Below are 21,289 nucleotides of genomic sequence, written 5' to 3'. Positions count from 1 at the left end.
ATCAAAGTTAATCCTAAATAGATCAAATGATAGCAGAGCTGGTAAGACTGTTGCATTTCACCAGACTTCTAGTAACTAAAAAAATATACTATTCAGTTATGAAGGAATTATAAAAATTTAAAAAAACCTCCTGTATTTTGCAAAATATGGTCACTTGATCGCTACATGTTGAATAACTGAAAGCTATTTATGTTATAACAGCTTGGCAGTATATGTGACAGAATAATTCAAGTCCTTTAATAATATTAAGGAGAGAATCGTTTCCCTACCAGAGTCTGAGGATTCTGGTAATAGTAATATACATACTGTGTATTTTTTCCTCTAGAGTTCACACCATCATTTCATGGTACTATCAGCACTGCAGGTAGAATCTTCTTAATAATAATAGAACCTCAAGCAATCCAACTTTACACAAGGGCAACAAAATAAAAGCAGACATCAAAATGCTGGGTAGAATATTAAAAAAATAGAAAAGAAAAAAAAATTGCTGGCGGCCCTACCAGCCTCTGAGTCTATGCCACTTATGTATAAAGGATATAGAGATGAAAAATCAACAAGAATAAAGACAAAGATACACAAAACAATGTAATTTCTGAAGGGCTTCAATATTACTATTATTGATATTTCTGTATAATACAATAAACATATACCTCTGCTCTCTAAAATGAAATTCATTGGTATTCTAATGAAAACTTTTATTTCAGCCTGAGATGTCTTAGGTTTTTGAAATAGTCTGAAATCTAACTCCAGAACACGTTGAAAAATCCACTAAGTTTTATATTCTACTTCTACTCTTTACATTAAATGTCACTCAACAGCCAAATTACTTTCAATTAACCAGGAGAGACTGCCATCTACAGGGAAAAAATATAAATACAAATTTGAGAAAAAGTTCCAAAACATAATACAATTTTATAGTTGGTTTAACTGGTCCTCAAGTCAAAATATTAATGCTCTTACCTGTTTCTCTTTATTGACTTTCTACAACTCTATAAAACTAATAAGGAAAATTTCTACCCAATGTAAAACAAAATTTATCTTTAGAAGTGATCAAATGAGTTCGTTTTTTATACGAGCAAATATCAACATTAAGTACGTTCTGAGATAGAGTATTCATAAGATATTGAAAGAGAGACTCTAAGTGACATGGAAGCTTGTTGAAGATGGACTCTATTAGGTTGAGAATCACAAAAACCATTGTGGTTGAGGAAGTACCGAGAAAAAACTCAAAAGGGGGCTGAAATTTGAGAAATATTCTAGGTAAACAAACAGCCTAACACAAAAGCCCACTATGAAAGAGTAAACCCTAAAAATTAGGATCAAGGAATACAGACAGTTTAGCACAACATGGTCTAATGAATACATGTAAGGTAACAACAGATATCCATGATGAATAAGCAAAGCAAGAGTGACCGACATTACTTAAAGAAGCAAATTTTAAGTGGCAAAACTGATAACATTTACATATATATTAACTCTAGTGCAGATAAGCTAAAATTAAAAATGGGAAGCAACAGTAATTTTTTTGTATTTATGTAGCAAAATTAACGCACATTTTAGGTATTAGTTAAGACTGAACTGACGATTTTAAAAAAATCTTTAAAACAAAATATTAAAAAATTTTTAAAAATTATTTTACATTTAAAACAATCAGATCTAAATATACATCTCAAAAGTTGAACTATGTCAATTAATCCCCTAAAAACAATGTTAGCTTTTGTGTCTCATGTATTTCAAGAGGAATATGTCATCAGCCAACTTGGATTTCCAGTAGCAGTGACAGGCTTAATGGGGTCATGCAACTATTTCAGTTTCCTCTGTGGCAAGAACCCCACCATGGGGCTTTGGATGAAGCAGCTCTGAAGTATACTTCATTCAGATATTATTATTTCCTTGGTTTTAAAACTATACTCTGATAAGATATAATATTAAATTATTTTCTCTTACAGGCACTAACTAGTCAATTCTCTGCATATTATAAATACTATTGCTTAGGAGATAATTAGTTTTTGGAAACCTGCACACCAATCTCATTGAATAGATTTACCAGAACCAATTATTAATAAAAATCATTTCTATTAATTCACCTACATTTATCTCTGTTGTGCTTTCTTCTCTAATCATCCAACACTAAAGGCAATTTCTTCAAAATGAAATTATATTTTCATAAAAGGGACTTTCCTGGTGGCTCAGATGGTAAAGAATCTGCCTACAATGCAGGAGACCCAGGTTCAAACCCTGGGTTGGGCAGATCTCCTGGAGAAGAAACTAGCAACCCACTCCAGTATTCTTGCCTGTAGAATTTCATGGAAAGAGGAGCCTGGGGGACTATAGGAGTAGCCTATAGCTACTCCCTATAGGAGTTGATAGGGTCACAAAGAGTTGGACATGACCGAGCGATTAACAAAAGTGACGTAGAAGGAGGATATGAGGCTTAATTTTCTTCCTGAGAATTATGTCTCAGGACTTTTGATCTGTGGTAATGTGACAAAGGATATCCTTAAACTCTGGCTACAAAAGATGTAAAAATTAATAATAAGGTATTAAAAAGAAAACCTCAAATTAAACAATAAGTCTGCAAAAAAGTAAAGGAATTAAACTGACAGGTTTATTTATCAGTAAAGCTTATCCATATAATGGAGGTAAGCAGGGGCAGAAGTTGACTGCATAACATGGATGTGAACAGATCTTAGACAGTGGGGTGTGCTGGACATCTGACAGGCTAGAGGGCCTCATGAGAGCATTCTACATAAAGCTGGACTCATCAAGTACTATCACCTGAGAAACATGGTGAAAAATAAGGAAACCTACTCAGCAGAGTCAAGCCTTGGTTCTTGGTAAGACACAGAAACTTACACATATAAACATATGAACATAAACAGCTACAGTGATCAAAACAGTATGTTACTGGCACAAAGACAGATTTATAGATCAATGGAACAGGACAGAAAGCTCAGAAATAAATCCACACACCTATGATCAATTAATCTACAACAAAGGAAGCAAGAATACACAATGGAGAAAAGACAGTCTCTTCAATAAGTGGTGCTGGGAAAACTGGACAGCTTCATGTAGAAGAATGGAATGAGAACATTCTCTAACACTATACACAAAAATAAACTCAAAATGGATTAAAGAACCAGATGCATAAAACTCTTAGAGAAAAACATAGGCAGAACACTGACATAAACTACAGCAGTTTTGGATCCACCTCCAAGACTAATGAAAATAAAAACAAAAATAAACACATGGGACCCAATTATTAATTTCCAAAATAAACAAACAGCTTATGTAGTTTAATATCAAAATAATAAACAACCTGATAAAAAAAATGGGCAGAAGACCTAAGTAGACATTTCTCTAAAGAAGACATACCGATGGCCAATAAGCACACAAAAAGATGCTCAAGATCGCTAATTATTTAAGAAATGGCAATCAAAACTACAATGAGGTATCTATCACTTACATGGGTCAGAATGGCCATCATCAAAAAATCTATAATCAATCAATGCTGGAGAGGGTGTACAGAAAAGGGAATGCTCCTACACTGTTGGTGGGAATATAATTCGGTGCAGCCACTAAGGAGAGCAGTACAGAGGTTCCTTAAAAACTAAAAATAGAGCTAACATATGATCCAGCATTCCCACTAGTGGGCATATATCTGGAGAAAACCATAATTTCACAAGATACATTAACCCCAATGATCACAGAAGGACTATTTACAATAGCCAAGACATGGAAGCAACCTAAACGCCCAATGAGAGAACAACAGACTGATTCAAACTTGGAAAGGGAGTATGTCAAGGCTGTACATTGTCACCATGGATATTTAAGTTATATGCAGAGTACATAATGTGAAATGTCGGGCTGCATGAATCACAAGCTGGAATCAAGACTGCCAGGAGAAATATCAACAACCTCAGATATGCAGATAATATCACTCTAATGGCAGAAAGCAAAGAGGAACTAGAGTCTCTTCATGAGGGTGAAAGAGGAGCTGGCTTAACCTCATCATTCAAAAAACTATGATCATGGCACCTGGTTGCATGACTTCATTTCAAATAGAAGGGGAAAAAGTGGAACCAGTGACAAGTTTTCTTTTCTTGGGCTCCAAAATCACTATGGACAGTGATAGCAGCCATGAAATTAAGACACTTGCTCCTTGGAAGAAAAGCCATAACAAACCTAGACAACATATTAAAAAGCAGAGACATCACTTTGCCGACAAAAGTCCAGACAGTCAAAGATATGGTTTTTCCAGTAGTTACGTGTGGATGTGAGAGTTGGACTACAAAGAAGGCTGGGCACCAAAGAACTGATGCTTTTGAATTACGGTACTGGAGAAGACTCCTGAGAGTCCCTTGGACTGCAAGCAGATCAAACCAGTCATTCCTAGAGATCAACCCTGAATATTCATTGGGCGGACTGATGCTGAAGTTGAAGCTTCAACACTTTGGCCACTTGATGCAAAGAGCTGATTCGTTGGAAAGCACTGGAGAAGGGGGCAGCAGAGGAAGAGATGGCTAGATAATATCACTGACTCAAGATACATTAACAAGATACATTAGTGGACATGAGTTTGAGCAAACTCCGGGAGATAGTGATAGACAGGGAAGCCTGGCGTGCTACAATCCAAGGGGTCACAAAGAGTTGGACATGGCTGAGCGACTTAACAACAGCAGAGGAATGGATAAAGAAGATGTGGTACATACATACAATGGACTATTACTCAGCCATAAAAAGGAATAAAATAATGACAACTGCAGCAATACAGATCTAGAGATTATCATACTAAATGAAGTATTTCAGACAGAACGACAAATATCACATGATGTCACTTCTATGTGGAATCTGCAACAGAAGCCGATTGACAGAACATAGAAAACAAACTTAAGGATACCAAAAGGGAGAAGTGTGGGAGAGGGATAACAGAGTTTGGGGTTACTACACTATTATACAAAAAAATTAAGTGACAGAAGAACTGAGAGTAAAGACTAGAAGGACTTAGGGTAAGAGTCAAAAGAAATGTACAGAATACTCAGAGCTAGTCACTTCCTTTTCTGTGACATAATACCTGGTTTTTCTCTCTTCTGTTGTATTTGTTTTGGGCATTTGGGAAATCTTTTTTAACATTTTATTAATTATGAAGCCCTCAATGGATGAGGGAAAAGGCAACAGCACCCCACTCCAGTACTCTTGCCTGGAAAATCACATGAACGGAGGAGCCTGGTAGGCTGCAGTCCATGGGGTTGCTAAGAGTTGGGCACGACTGAGCGACTTCACTTTCATTTTTCACTTTCATGCATTGGAGAAGGAAATGGCAACCCACTCCAGTGTTCTTGCCTGGAGAATCCCAGGGACAGGGGAGCCTGGTGGGCTGTGGCCTATGGGGTCGCACAGAGTCGGACACGACTGAAGCGACTTAGCAGCAGCAAAATGGATGAAGACATAAACAAATCATACTCTTTCAGATTCTCACCATTTATGGATAAGTATAATTTATGAAAAAAAATTGTAAAAAAGCTTAACAAACAACTGGACACATTTTCTACCACCATCAACAATAACACAAAATACGGCAGATTTCTAATACCTGGCAGCTATGATCAGTATCCAATCCATCCCAGAGACTCATAAACTGAGCTTTCATCATGGCTGTAGCTTCATGGTCAGAACTGGAACGGTTTCGTAGAAAGGAGTCTAGAAGAAAAAAAACGTTAACCTTAGAAATTAACAATAAATTATTTATTCTTTCAGTTCAGTTCAGTTCAGTCGCTCAGTCGTGTCCGACTCTTTGCAACCCCATGAATCACAGCACGTCAGGCCTCCCTGTCCATCATCAACTTCCGGAGTTTACCCAAACTCATGTCTGAGTCCATGATGTCATCTAGCCATCTCATCCTCTGTCGTCCCCTTCTCCTTCTGCTCCCATCCCTCCCAGCATCAGGGTCTTTTCAAATGAGTCAACTCTTCACATGAGGTGGCCAAAGTACTGGAGTTTCAGCCTCAGCATCGGTCCTTCCAATGAACACCCAGGACTGATCTCCTTTAGGATGGACTGGTTGGATCTCCTTGCAGTCCAAGGGACTCTCAAGAGTCTTCTCCAACACCACAGTTCAAAAGCATCAATTCTTTGGTGCTCAGCTTTCTTCACAGTCCAACTCTCACATCCATACATGACCACTGGAAAAACCATAGCCTTGACTAGATGGACCTTTGTTGGCAAAGTAATGTCTCTGCTTTTCAATATACTATCTAGGTTGGTCGTAACTTTCCTTCCAAGGAGTAAGCGTCTTTTAATTTCATGGCTACAATCATCATCTGCAGTCATTTTGGAGGCCCCCAAAATAAAGTCTGACACTGTTTCCCCATCTATTTCTATTATATAATCTCAAATCATTAATCAAACCCTGGGCTTGGTAACGAGTTTTTACATATAACACCATAAGCACAGTCCATCCAAGAAAAAAGTGTAAGTTGGATTTTATTCAAAATGAACTTCCTGTTTTGGGGAGGCCATGGTTTAAGAGGAGACAAGCCTGAGAACACGAAAAAAATATTTATAAAACAGATTTGACAAAAGACTTGTATACAAAATATACGAAGGACTCTTTTAAAATTCAACAAGAAAATAACCCAGTTAAAAAATGAGCAAAAGATACGGATAAAGATCCTACCAAAGAAGACACACAGATGGCAAATAAGCATATGAAAAGATGTAGCCAGGAGTTTCGGACAGAGGAGTTTGAGAGGGATAAACATGTAGAGCACTGGGGATTTTTAGGGTGAGTGAAAGTATTCTGTCCGATATTGGGAAGATACATGATATTATATTTTTGTTGGACCATGGAACTGTACAACACAGAATAATGAACCTGGACTTCAGTTATTAATAATAATGGTTCATTAATTATAACAAATACATCACACTAACACAAAATATTGATAATAGGGAAACTGTCTGCTCAATTTTAAATTTGCTGCTGCTAAGTCGTTTCAGTCGTGTCTGAGTCTGTGCAACCCCATAGATGGCAGCGCCCCAAGCTCCCCCATCCCTGGGACTCTCCAGGCAAGAACACTGGAGTGGGTTGCCATTTCCTTCTCCAATGTGTGAAAGTGAAAAGTGAAAATGAAGTCACTCAGTCGTGTCCGACTCTTAGCGACCCCATGGACTGTAGCCCACCAGGCTCCTCCATCCATGGGATTTTTCCAGGCAAGAGTACTGGAGTGGGTTGCCATTGCCTTCTCCACTTTAAACTTGAAACTGTTCTAAAAAAATAATCTTTTAATTAAATAAAAAAAGAAGTGTTAATATCTGAGATTTTAAGAAGTAGAAAAAAAGGTGCCCAAAAGGATGTACACTCACAGAAAGTATAGACATGAAAAAAATTCTGCTCATCACTACAGGGAGTTAAGGAAGCTTGTTCTTCTATGCCTGGGCTCTGGAGGGAAATATGTAGCCCCTGAAAAATTAAAAAACCAAGATCACAGGGGCTCTCTCTCAGGTTTGAAGTCTAAATTCGAACCATCTTTCAGTCTAAGAACATCCATGTTAAGAAATTAGATCTTAAAAGCTCTAAGTGGAAGACACAGAACAACTCTGGATCATTTTAGGCAACACAGAATTCTCATACAAAACCAAGTCAAAAGCAACGTAAAGTGAGAAATGACACATGGAAACAAACTACTGTGAAAGAGTTAACAATATAAAGGATAAGTAGAATTTCAAACAGAACAATCCAAAAAACTGTATTATAATAGTATGCGTTAAATTCTGAAGACATAAAAAGGACTGAAATTCTAACAGCAAGCTATAGTGAAAACAGCTAAATCTGAAAAATAGAACTTCTACAGTTCACTTTTAATAGAATACAAACCCAATGGTTATGAGACTAAATATAGCCAAGCAAAGAAATGCTTTTTATAACTTACTCAATGACTGATATCATTTTATGCATCAAAAAATTTTTTAAATGTTGCCAAGTAAATTATAATACTAAAAGAAGAAAAAACTCAGGGCTTCCCTGGTGGCTCAGTAAGAAAGAATTCACCTGTCAATACAGGAGACATGGGTTCGATCCACATGCCGTGCAGTAGCCAAGCCCACGTGCCCCAACTGTTGAGCCTGCGCTCTAGAGCCTGGGAGCTGTGACTACTGAGGACAGGCGTCACACCTACTGAAGCCCTGAGCCCTGGAGCCCCTGTTCCACAGCAACTGAAGCCACCACAATGAGAAGCCTGCACTCACAATTAGAGAATAGCCTCTGCCTTGCTGCAATTAAAGAAAAGCCCATGCAGCCATGAAGACCCAGCACAGCCAAAAATAAATAAAATTATTTTTTGAAAAAGAGGAAACAATTCTGCCAATTAAATTATAACATGCTATCCCAATTTCAGATATTAAAATATAAAAAACTAAAATAGTGTGTTTTAGAACTGATGAGATATGGTAGAGACCTAGATGCTAAAACTATGGAAATGACTCAAAGTTAAGAAAAGAGTTGAACAAGTGTGTGTGTACATACATATATATATATATATATATATATATATACAATAAAATAGAAATCTTGTAATTTGAATAGCAAGTAACAGAAAATATATATTATTACAAAGAAATATTGGGTCATAAGCAGATTTCTCAAAAGCAACAAAAAGAATGATAGACAGTGGACTTCTAACTTTAAAATATTGAAAGGAAATATAATTCTGTTATCATTTAAAAATAAAAACACAGAATGAACACATTTCACACAAAGACAGAAGCTGCTGTACTCACAATCTCTACTGAAAGAATTTTGACTTCAGAAACAAGGAAATTAAATCCAGAAAAGGCAGGTTCAAGAGGTAATAGTGAACAAAAAAAGTGGCAAAGTAGATCTCTAAACAAGCAATGCCAATATAAAAATAACAACTCACATGGAAAGTAAAAAATAAGAGAAACTCTTATCAGAAACACGTAAGAGATGAGAGGAGTGATTGGTATTCAAGAGCTCTGAGATCCCTGTCTTATTTGGTAAGAGGGGAGAAATAATTAGCTTAGACTTTTAAGATGAGTAGCTATGCTAAGGGTCTTCCCTGGTGGCTCAGATAGTAAAGAATCTGCCGTGATGCAGGAGACCTGGGTTTGATCCCTGGGATAGGACAATCCCTTGGAGAAGGGGAAGGCTACTACAACAGGGGGAAGGGAATAAAAAGAAAAAGCACAAAAGTCCACTAGATTGGCAAATAAAAGGCACACAGTTAAGTGGTAAAAATAAATCTGTCAGCTATCAAAATAAAAGCAAACTGACCTCACTCCTTTATAAAAGAGTCTCATATTAAATATTTTAAAAATTTAGCAATATGTTCTCTTATGCAAAATTTAAAGCAAAAATCCAAAAAAAAAAGGAATAAATTGGTAAGATATACAAGGCAAACATGTAACCAAAATACTTCTATCTATACCTATCTTTCTCTATGTATAATTCTATACAGCTTATTATATTACATATAATAGTAAAATTAATTCCAAGCCAGTTTTAACTAATGTAGCTTTATTTAACTTACTGTAACGAAAATGTAGATGATCCATAAAATGTTAAATAGAGAAAAGTTCACTAATATAAAAGTCACGACAGAGAAAGATGATCTATTTATGTTGACAGTCCATATGGCAAGGAATTAAACTAGATTCTTACTTCACATTATATATTTTAAAAACAAGAGCATTTAAGGAGGTAGTGAGGGATTTGTAAACCAGACACACAAAATATAAATCATAAAAGAAAAAGACTCACAAACGAAACTACATTTAATTTAAATATTCATAAAAGAAACTATCATAAAGTGAAAAGACAAGCCAGTCTAGAAAATATTTGTAATCATATTAAAACATTATCAAAGAATTACTAAGAAAAACGCAAATAATCCCAAAGAAAAACTGGCAATTTACACGCAAGGAAACCTAAATCGCTAATCAACTTGCTAAAAGATGCACAAACGTACCAGTAAGCAGCAAACACAAAACAATGAGATGATTCTTGCTCTTTAAATTGACATAAATTAACGTTACTGCCTGAAAAGAGAAGTTTTGGGGAGGAGTATGTAAGGAAACAAACTATTTACTGATGAGAGTGAAAATGGGTCTAACCACTTTGAAGAACTGGTGTAACACAGTAATTAACACTAGTGATCTTAATGAAGTTGAAGATGGACATATCACACAATCTGCTGGTTCCACTTCTAGGTGCCTACCCTGGACAAACATATAAGCAGAAGGAAACATGTACATGCAAGTCCACTGCACACTGTTTAGAAAACAGCATACCTATTTCATCTATAAAGATGATGGAAGGCTGTAGCTTTATGGCAAGGGAGAACACAGCAGCAGCCAGTTTCTGAGATTCCCCATACCACTTATCCGTCAGTGTTGAAGGCTGAAGGTTAATAAATCGACAGCCTGCTTCTTTGGCTGTGGCCTTGGCAATCAACGTTTTACCACAGCCTGGAGGCCCATAGAGAAGCACACCTGGAAATTAACATGTTATTTTATTATTATCTCTTTAAGATAATGAGATTTGCTAGTTTATGGGATAATCAACATAATATTAATTCTGTTCATATTAAAATGCTCCATAATATTCATTTCTATTTTTATTAATCTTTTCTCATAGTAGAAAGGAAGGTGCCACATCCTAAGTTTGTGTCAGTGCTGACATCTACTTGGGGTTACAGCACCCTCCTGCTTCCTCCCTTCATCAAACAGTCCAGTTCAGGAGTACGATCTTCCACTAAACTGGTCCCTGGTGCCAAAAAGGTTGGGGACTGCTGCTTTAGATCACATAATAAGGAAATACTTATGTAACTTAGAAAAATTTGGAACCACCCTTAGTTTCAGATGATGCATTTAAATAAAAACCAGATTTACAAAAGGCTGTTAAAATACCCCTCATAATTTGGCATCTGCTATGCTAACTGGGATTTTAAACCAAGTCCAATTGGTTAAGTCACCCAATTACCTAGCCTAAAATAAAAATCACTGATGCGAAAATTTCCTACATTCATTAGCATTGTGAAACTGAGACATAAAAATTCACAAAAGTTCATTCTTCATACTATAAACAATCTGCAAGAAGGTAGGGAAGAACTTAATAATCCAATTTCTACCTTACTCTTTTGATCTGGGCACAGATAAATCATTTGAAATTTTCTTTGGGGAAAACATTCTCTTAATCACAATAAACTAAATGCATTTTGTTAGGGGAAAAAAAAGCAGTTTTGCTGTTTCAGAAAATAAAAGAAATACATAAAAAACAGATTTGTTGTTTTAGTTAATGAAAAAGTATGCGATTTTTTTATAACTGTCATCCTCTATTTACCAGAAACAAAACTTTTCTACTTCATAAAAATGTACAGCTATTTGTTTCAATTTAATGCACTTTTTGATACAGCTGTAAAATTAGTTAAGATTATAAACAACTACAATTTATACATGTTATTTTGATATTTTTAAAGATCCTACATTTTTGAGAAATGTTATTTATCTAATAATTTGATTTCAGTCTTGACTAACAACCTCGCTAGCTTTGATAACATAATAAAGAGAAGCTTCTACTAGATGGCAATAAATAAGCTACACTACAGAATTTGTATCTGAAAGCCACGGCAACACACCTCTATAGATCTCACTGTCAATTATCAAGAAAGCTACATTTGAATTGCCTTCAATAAACCTTAAACATGATCAATATGTGAATGATTAATAATAGAAGTACTGCATTTAAGGATGCATTTATAAATACTGTCGATTCTTGAGTTACAAGGCTTCTTCAGTTATTACTAACTAGGAATATTAAAATATTCCCCTTAAAAATAAGTAACATTTAATTCCTTAATTTCTAGTTCATCCATTCACTATTCCTTCTAAAAAAACAAAAACAAAAACAAACAAAAAACACTATTGTAATCTAAAAGTAAACAGAAATACCAAAAGGGAAAAAAAAATCACTAGTATAGTGAAAAAACAAAAAAGAAGTCTTATCTTCTTTTTGACAAAGACCCATGTTTTTACTTTGAATCTTTTTTATCACTGATTTCCCTAATTTCATTTTCTTGTAATAAATATGAATTTGAAATAAAGGGATTATTATAACATGTAATATCTATACAGGGGGAAAATTATCCAAATTTGGTAAGCTGAAGAATGAGCAATTATCTTAAAATTATTATTTATAAAATCATTCACTGGATCTCAGCAATCTCTTAAAAATCCAACTTCAAAAACATCAGTTCTATAAAGGCAGAAAGTTTCTGTGTTCTCCAGATTTTTAATGTTTTCACAAATATAAACTTTCAACATACCTTTTGGAGGCTGTAGAAGCCTGGAATTTTCAAACAAATGCTTCTTTTTGATAGGTAAGATGACTGTGTCTTTCAGATCTGTAATGACATCATCCAAACCTGCTATATCACTCCAAGTAACCTGGTAAAAGGTAAAGTCAGCATGAAATTTTACCACTAATGTATATTCACTGAAGTAAAAAAACAAACAAAAAAATCCCAAATGATAAGACTTGATTATACCTAAATAATAAGTTTAAAATGATATATTAATGTAAGTATTCTTAAGCAACACTGAAATTATTAAACTACCGTGAGCTGCAAAAAAGCAATTTAATAGTCAACTACCTATTATTTAAACAAAAAAAGCACTAGGTCTGGCAGGGATCTAATAAGCTGAAGTCATTCTATTAAGAGGAGGAAATACTCCATGCCAAGACGATTGAGAGCTAGCTGAGACAGATAATTTAGCACTAGCTAATAGGAAGAGCTCACCAGGAGTGTGCCTAATTCATACATGATGCCGTCAAACATAACAGGAAGGAGTTTAGAAACAAGGCCTAAACCCACCAAACTGGGCTTTCGAACTTTACTGATCAAAAGGAAACTGTGTCAAAATTTCTATATTTATAAAGAGTAACAGGGGATATATGTGTTCAAAATAGATACACCTTGTGTATTTTAAAGCCTTCTGACTCAGCTTTAAAAAAAAAAAAAAATTGGAGGGAGTTGGGGGTGGGCAGTCAACAAACTAACTGAAAAATATCTGAAAAACAAACAAAAACAACCTAGATTTGATTTAGAAGAGTAAAGGGGCTGGAAGTGGGGCTGGTCAAAAGCAATGTTTACAACAGATTTATTTATTCTCCACCAATCATAGCCAGAACTGAAAAAAATCATCGCTTATTTTCATTGTAACTATAACAAAGGATCCTCATTTCAAATGGAGGATTAATTCTGGAAGGGCATGTATGTCTCTGTGCACAAAGATATTAATAGACCCTGTACATTTGTATTTCCTAAATTTGGAGATAAGCGTATCATATTTCATTCTATTTACTTATTTATACCTATGTTACAAAATATTCACCTAGGATTTCAGAATTTATAAATTACATTAATCTGATGCTCAAAATAATCCTTTAGAAGTAAAAAGAGCAGATATTACATTGTCCCTGGATTACTTATGAGGAAATTGAAACTCGAAAGAGGAAATAATTTGCCAAGGCCATAAATGGAAAAACTGGGATTCAGAATCTTGTGCTTTAGATCATAAAAATTTAGATTTCAACTCCAAGTCAAACATCAACTTACAGCAGTAATTTTACATGCCACAAAGATGAATATATGAAAGTACAAGTTTAACTAAACAAATGTGTGCTAAAAAGGTTACTACAAGTGGGCCTGAGACTAGTATCCTTAGAGAGGCCTGCATGCACAGCTAGCCCTTGGCTGAGGTATGGGAGATTAAAGACTTCAGGAGCTTCCTCCATTCTCCAGATAAGAACAGCTTGCTGTGTCTAAACTGTGTAAACAATATGTTTATGGTGGACATCTATTTTCCTTATGAGAGTCTAGAATTTTGATACATGTTAGGGAAATGGGACCAATTCCAATTAAACTCTGGGCCCTAAGTCTCTAATGAGCTTCTTTCACGGAAAGCATTTGATATGCGTTCTCACAACCTTCTGATGAAAGAATTAAGTGCATTCTGTGTGACTTCATTGGGAGAACTCCTGGGAGCTTGTCTGATTTCTTACAGACTTCTCTACATGTCCCCTCTTTCTTTGCTGATTTTGTCTTATATCCTTTTGCTGTAGTATTTTATATTCATAAATATGACTGCACTGAATTCTGTGATTCCTCCTAGAGAATCATTAAACCTAGTCACGGTCTTTGGGACTCTTGATAGAAAACGTTAAGACAAAAAAAAAATAAGATTAAGGATACATACATGCATGTTAAGAGGGTCTACTAGATGAGCAGCAATACTCATTTCATATTCTGAAAGCTTCACATTTTTCACACCAATTTGTTTCATTAATTTTTCTGCCTAGAAAGAAAAAACAAGCAACCTCCTTTAGTTTGATATTTAGACACTAGCACTTCATAACATGTATCTGTGAAGTCTACAGAGCAATGAATAGACATGCAAGATTTTCCAGATATTCTACACCAAAGGATTTCATCCTTCCCCATTGTTAAGTCCTTAGGTTTAAAAAAAAAAAGAAAAAGACTTGAAAGGCGACTCTACAGAAACCAGGGCAATTTAACTCAGATCTTGGGAAATGAGAAAATAGAGCACATGACTGAAGAAATATAATACACAGCCTCTCAGTGCTACAATGAGACTCTAAGGTCCAATCAGATTTCTCTTTCCTAGGAGGATTATTATGACAGATGCAGATGAAGCCTTAAGACGAAAGATCAAGGAGTTCAGGATATTAAGAAATGGACAACTGAAGTTTCTTTCCTTAAATTTGTAGAGTATCTGAAAACAGGTGTCTAACTTTCCTGAAATTACCTATATATCTACAACAGGTGTTCTGACCTACCTAATTTCAGATTGTTCTCTGATGCTACCCTTTTTAGTTAAAGTCAATTCTTGAGGCTAGGCAACCAGAGACAATAAAAGTAATTTTGAATTAGGAGTATGCTTGCACGTATTTTTTGGAGAAGGGAATGGCAACCCACTCTAGTATTCTTGTCTGGAAAATTTCAGGGACAGAGCCACCTGGCAGGCTACAGTTCATGGAGCCGTGAAGAGTCCCACAAGACTGAGCAACTAACACTTTCACTTTCACATATTTTTAGAGCTGGGCAAAACCAGCCTTAAATTGTAAGCTCTAGTAAAGCAACAAAGCTTTCAATTAAAATAAGGATAAGGATAAACATTTACTGAATGTGCCATACATCATGCCAAAACACTCTAGATGGATTAACTCACTGAATTCTCAGAGAGATCCTATGAGGTAGGTACAATTTTTCCCCAAAACAGAAAAAGCAACTGAAGCTTAGGTCAGACTAAGTTATCTGTCTTAGTTTAAGTTAGCAAATGGAATAGACAACATGTGAATCCAGGCAGTCCCAACTTGAGCCTATATTCTAACCATCACATATATTATTTTGGTTTCCTCAATTATAAGATTAGAGTTTGTGGCCACTAGAGACAACATATTCACATTTCAATTAAGTGAATCTTTTTAGAAGTGAAGGTGCCCTGATAAATCACATTTACTTAGACTTTTGCTGTTACATTTTCCTAGAACACTTCTGATTACATATAATCTTGCTATTTATCAGCAATATTGCTACTCTTAAAAATATTCATATCACACAGCATGGTTATAGATTAGCCACAGGATTAGGATGTGTGTTGATCATGTCATAGTATTATGGCATTTTTTAAAAAGTGCTATGAACCACATCATTTTTCCTCATTAGCCACCCTCTATAAATTTACTGTATTAATGGATAAAGCAGCCTTTTCCAGATTCTTCTCTTTCTTACAAATAACTTCTCTTTCACTGACTTCAAATGTGTCAGCTGTAAAAGGCATCCTATTTTCTGCACCTATAACAGCATTTAACTCTTCTTTTTCACTGTACTTCTATAAATGTGAAGCCATTCCATATGTGTTCTTTTTAGGCCATGCTCTGAAACAGTGGTTCTCAATCAGGGGTGACTTTGTATCCCCTGGGGACATTTAGCAATGTCTGAAAATACCTTTGGCAATCACAACTTAGGTGCTAATATTTCATTTAAAATTTTTACATTCATTTTAAAGTTTTGGAATTGTTGTTACGCTACCCTCATAGAAAGGTTTGGTGTTTCCTTTTTTCCTACTCTCTAGAAAAGTTCATATAAAATTGTTATTATTGTTTCTTAAATCTTGCTAGAATTTGCCAGTAGAATTCTACGAGCTTGTAGTTTTCTTAATGGAAATATTTTTCCAATATCGATTTATTTCATAGTTATGGAACTATTCTAATTCTAATATGTATTCTAATTCCTAAGTCAGCTATGGTAATTCACAATTTTCTAAGTTTGTCTATGTCATTTAGGTTTTCAAATTTACTGATATAATTATTAACTGTCTTAGTTTTTAGTGCCTACAGCATCTGCCACTGCATTGTCTTTTATCATTCTTAGTTATTGGTAGCTTCATTTTTTTCTTGATTGGTCTTACAAAAGTGTCAATTTTATCAGTCTTTTCAAATAACCAACTTTCTGTAGTACTGAGTTTTTCTATTATATATTCATTTTCTATATTTCTATTCATTGTCTCATTATTCTACTTTTTACTCATTCATCCTATCTTTATTATCTCCATTTGTTCACTATCCATGGGTTTACTTTGTTAAAAACATTTTCCTCAGCCCAAGTTGGATACTTAATCCATTTTCTACCTTCTTTTCTAATAAAAATACTTAAGAGCATAAATTCTCCCTGTGCTGTGCTTAGTTGCTCAGTTGTGCCCAACACTTTGACTAGCCCGCCAGACTCCTGTCCATGGCATTCTCCAGGCCTAATACTGGAGTGGGTTGCCATGCCCTTTCCCAGGATATCTTTCCATCCCAGGGATCAAACACAGGTCTCTCACATTGCAGGCAAATTCTTTACCGACTGAGCCACCAGGGAAGCCCAAGAATATTGGAGTGGGTAGCCTATCCCTTCTCCAGAGGATATTCCTGACCTAGGAATGGAACCGGGTCTCCTTCATTACAGCCGGATTCTTTACCAGCTGAGTTACCAGGGAAGCCCCATATTCTCCCTAAATACTACCTAATACTTTAAGTTTAACTAAATTACAATATCATTTCTATGTGTTCTTTTATCTAAGAGTTATTTAGAAACGTCCCCTACTCCCCAAACTTATTGGATAGATCTAATGATCTTAGTGTACTGCAGTACAGCCAGTGTGTGTGTGTGTGCTTTGTCGCTCAGTCGTGTCTGACTCTTTGCAACCTCATGGACTGTAACCCGCCGGGCTCCGCTGTCCATGGAATTTTCCAGGCAAGAATACTTAAGTGGCTTGCCATTTCCTACTCCAGGGGATCTTCCTGACCCAAGGATTGAACCCGTGTCTCCTGTGTCTCTTGCATTGCAGGCAGACTCTTTACCCACTGAGCCATCAGGGGAAGCCCTGTAATAAATATGCTACCAGTAAAATCAAACTTCGGATTTTGCTTTATAAACCAGCATTTGGTTTAATGTCACAAATCTTATAAGCATGCTTGGGAGATGCACTTAACATTTGTTTTGGGTACAATGTACAACATACAGGCACAGATAAAGCTTATTATTTGTTTAAATCTACATTCTCTAAAAATGTTTCATCTACCAATTATTGAAAGAAATGTTTAAAACCTTCCACCACGATGATGAATATGTTATTTCTCTCTGTAATTCCATATATTTTTGCTTTATGTATTTTAATGCTATATTAATAGATGCACATAATATAGAAATGTTATATTTCTTGGTGAATTGAATTTTTAATCATCCTGTAGGGAACCTCATTTTTTCAATTAATATTTTTACCTTAAAGTTAATTTTTGTTCAATCAGCTTTCTTGATGCTTTATGTGCATTTTTCAACTTATGTTAAATACAACTTAAATTTCTTTTTCTAAACCATAACTACAGCTTTGTCTTTAGTTAAATACATACAGTCTTTGGGGGTCAAAGAATATCATGTTTGAGGCCTTGATGGGAATATCATCTCTGGGACTCTACATCTTAGATTGGTACTATGCTTTGTACTCTGACCTCCTCTGGATCATAAAAGCAGAAGCTCAAATTATGTAGGTTTAGCAAATTCCACCAATTGTAAAAGTTAGCCATCAAACTCAATTTACCTTTCTGAATTTTTGCTTTACGTTTTTTATCAGCATATTTTACCTTCTTGCAAGCTCATGAATGCCTTTATATCATTTAAAATATGTAGATTGTTTAGTTATTTTCAGCAGGAAGGTCAGTCCAGGTACTTACGATACTGACCTATTGCACACTTGGTGTGCACCATCTTCCTATCCCCTAAATGAAGGTTTACTCTTCAGCCTGTTATTTATATTATATAACATCTCCTCTAGAGACCTCCCAGTCACTAGTATCTACTGTAGTGACATATTACATATGCTCAACAGATATTTCAATGTATAAATCCTAATGGTTGAAGAAGCAAAGTGTAAGAGTAATTTGGTTTAAAAAACCCTCAAATTTTACTGTGGAAAATTCTTAAAGAGACGGGAATAACATATCACCTTCCCTGCCTCCTGAGAAACCTGTACACAGATCAAGAAGCAACAGGTATAACCAGAAATGGAAAAATGGACTGGTTCAGAATTGGGAAACCAATAAGACAAGGCTGTATTGGCACCCTGCTTATTTAACTTATATGCAGAGTATATCATGTGAAATGTTGGGCTGGATGAATCACAAGCTGAAATCAAGACTGCCAGAAGAAATAACATCATCATATATGCAGATGATATTACTCTAATGGCAGAAAGCCAAGAGGAACTAAAGAGCTTCTTGATGAGGGTGAAAAAGGAAAGTGAAAAAGATGGCTTTAAACTCAACATTAAAAAAACTAAGATCATGGCATCCAGTCCCATCACTTGGTGGCAAATAGAAGGGCAAAAAGTGGAACCAGTGACAGATTTTCTTTTCTTGGGCTCCAAAATCACTAATGGTGACCACAGTGATGAAATTAAGACACCTGCTCCTCGGAAGGAAAGCTATGACAAACCTAGACAGTGTATTAAGAAGCAGAGACATCACTTTGCTGACAAAGATCCGTATGTATTGTCAAAGGTATGGTTTTTCCAGTAGTCATGTACAGATGTAAGAATTGGACTCTAAAGAAGGCTGAGAGCTAAAGAATTGATGCTTTCAAACTGTGGTGCTTGAGAAAACTGTTGAGAATCCCTCAGACAGCAAGGATATCAAACCAGTCAATCCTAAAGGAAATCAACCCTGAATATTCATTGGAAGGACTATACTGAAGCTGAAGCTCCAATACTACAGTCACCTGATGCAAAGAGCCGACTCACTGAAAAAGATCCTGACGCTGGGAAAGATCAAAGGTAAAAGAAGCGGGCGGCAAAGGATGAGACAGTTAGATAGCATCACTAACTCAATGGACATGAATCTGAATAAACTTTAGAAATGACAGTGAAGCCATGTGTGCTACAGTCCATGGGGTCACAAAGAGTAGGACACAACTTAGGGACTCAACAACAACACCACACCAACAGCTCAGGGGCCTACCTTATCTTACCAAGACTCACTGCTCTGAGTCCAATTACTTAAGGGCATCTGATAAGCAATCTCCAAAGACTGTTGGGATTCTCTGGTGGCTCAGACAATAAAGAATCTGCTGCAATGTGGGAGACCTGGGTTTGATCCCTGGGTTGGGAAGTTCCCCTGGAGAAAGGAATAACTACCCATTCCAGTATTCTTGCTGGAGAATTCCATGGACAGAGGAGCCTGGCAGGCTACAGTCCATGGGGCGGCAAAGAGTCAGACACAACTGAGCAACTTTCATTTTCTTTTTGGCTTCCCTGGTGGTTCAGGTGGCAAAGAGTCTGCCTGCAAGGTGGGAGACCCGGATTCGGTCCCTGGTTCAGGAAGATTCTCTGGAGCAGGAAGGAAATGGCAACTACTCCAGTATTCTTGCCTGGAGAATCCCATGGACAGAGGATCCTTGTGTACTATAGTCCAAGGGATCACAAAGAGTTGGACACAACTGAGTGACTAACACAAAGACTGATCCTGCCCCTGCCATTTAGACCTACAATTCAACAACTCCATGAATGTTTTCCCTTGGATTCCTACCACCAACACAATCTCAGTATGCCCAAATCAAACGTCATCTTCTCAAGTACTTGCCCCATCTACAGATTCTAAAACTCTATAAAAGACACTATGAGTCTGAGGATTCCAGACAAACCTCATTTCACCTGTCCCTTTTCTCGTCATCACGAACTCCTCTGAACGTTTACCTACTTTACCCACTCCACTCCTTCTGTCACTCCTTTATTCTAGGTCTCTGCCAGCATTACTTGTCTGTAACCAACATATCTTGGTTCTAGTTTCCTTTGTCAGTGACATATTGGCACTTGCCAAGGGCATTTGCCTTCTGTCCTTGAGAGGACTGAATCCTGTGCTGCCATAGCTGTTGACCTTCGACATGCCCTGAAGGGAATCTAGGGTTGAGAATGAAGCATTTTGTGCTCCAGAGAAACTGCTGGAACAGGTCTTCAGACAGTTACTTTCAGGAACTGATATCTTCTTGGGCTCCAAAATCACTGCAGATGCTGACTGCAGCCATGAAATTAAGACACTTGCTCCTTGGAAGAAAAGTTATGACCAACCTAGACAGCATATTAAAAAGCAGAGACATTACTTTGCCAACAAAGGTCCATCTAGTCAAAGCTTTGGTTTTTCCAGTTGTCATGTATGGATGAGAACTGGACCATAAAGAAAGCTGAGGTGCCAAAGAATTGATACTTTTGACCTGTGGTGTTGGAGAGGACTCTTGAGAGTCCCTTGGACTGCAAGGAGATCCAACCAGTCCATTCTGAAGGAGATCAGTCCTGGGATTTCTTTGGAAGGAATGATGCTGAAGCTGAAACTCCAGTACTTTGGCCATCTGATGCGAAGAACTGACTCCTTGGAAAAGACCCTGATGCTGGGAAAGATTCAAGGCAGGAGAAGGGGATGAAAGAGGATGATATGGTTGGATGGTATCACCAACTCGATGGACATGAGTTTGAGCAAGCTCCAGGAGTTGGTGATGGACAGGGAAGCCTGGCGTGCTGCAGTCCATGGGGTCACAAAGAGTCCAACACAATTGAGCAACTGAACTGACCTGAACTGATCCTTGGATCTCCTCATATTTAGAGAAGCACTAAGTAAGTCCCCTCACGGTGACATCACCTCCTTGGAACCAGTAGGAAAAC

At 36.5% G+C, this 21,289-nt stretch overlaps 1 protein-coding gene across 2 annotated transcripts in view; it reads right to left on the bottom strand.

Moving 5' to 3' along the window:
* ATAD1 (ATPase family AAA domain containing 1) overlaps positions 1–21,289 on the bottom strand; it is a 40,668-nt gene that overhangs the window by 12,214 nt on the left and 7,165 nt on the right. For both annotated transcript variants that reach the window (XM_005906567.2, XM_070363777.1), the window contains exons 3-6: positions 14,276–14,374; positions 12,343–12,463; positions 10,310–10,510; positions 5,594–5,700 (exon numbers count right to left, since the gene is read on the bottom strand). In XM_005906567.2, the coding sequence (XP_005906629.1) occupies positions 5,594–5,700; positions 10,310–10,510; positions 12,343–12,463; positions 14,276–14,374 (528 nt within the window). The remainder of the gene's footprint in view (positions 1–5,593; positions 5,701–10,309; positions 10,511–12,342; positions 12,464–14,275; positions 14,375–21,289) is intronic.

The sequence above is a fragment of the Bos mutus genome, chromosome 26 (genome assembly GCF_027580195.1).
Source record: "Bos mutus isolate GX-2022 chromosome 26, NWIPB_WYAK_1.1, whole genome shotgun sequence".
Taxonomy (NCBI): Eukaryota; Metazoa; Chordata; class Mammalia; order Artiodactyla; family Bovidae; genus Bos; species Bos mutus.
The sequence above is the reverse complement of the archived record's forward strand: the minus strand, read 5'-3'. Positions and strand labels throughout refer to the sequence as shown.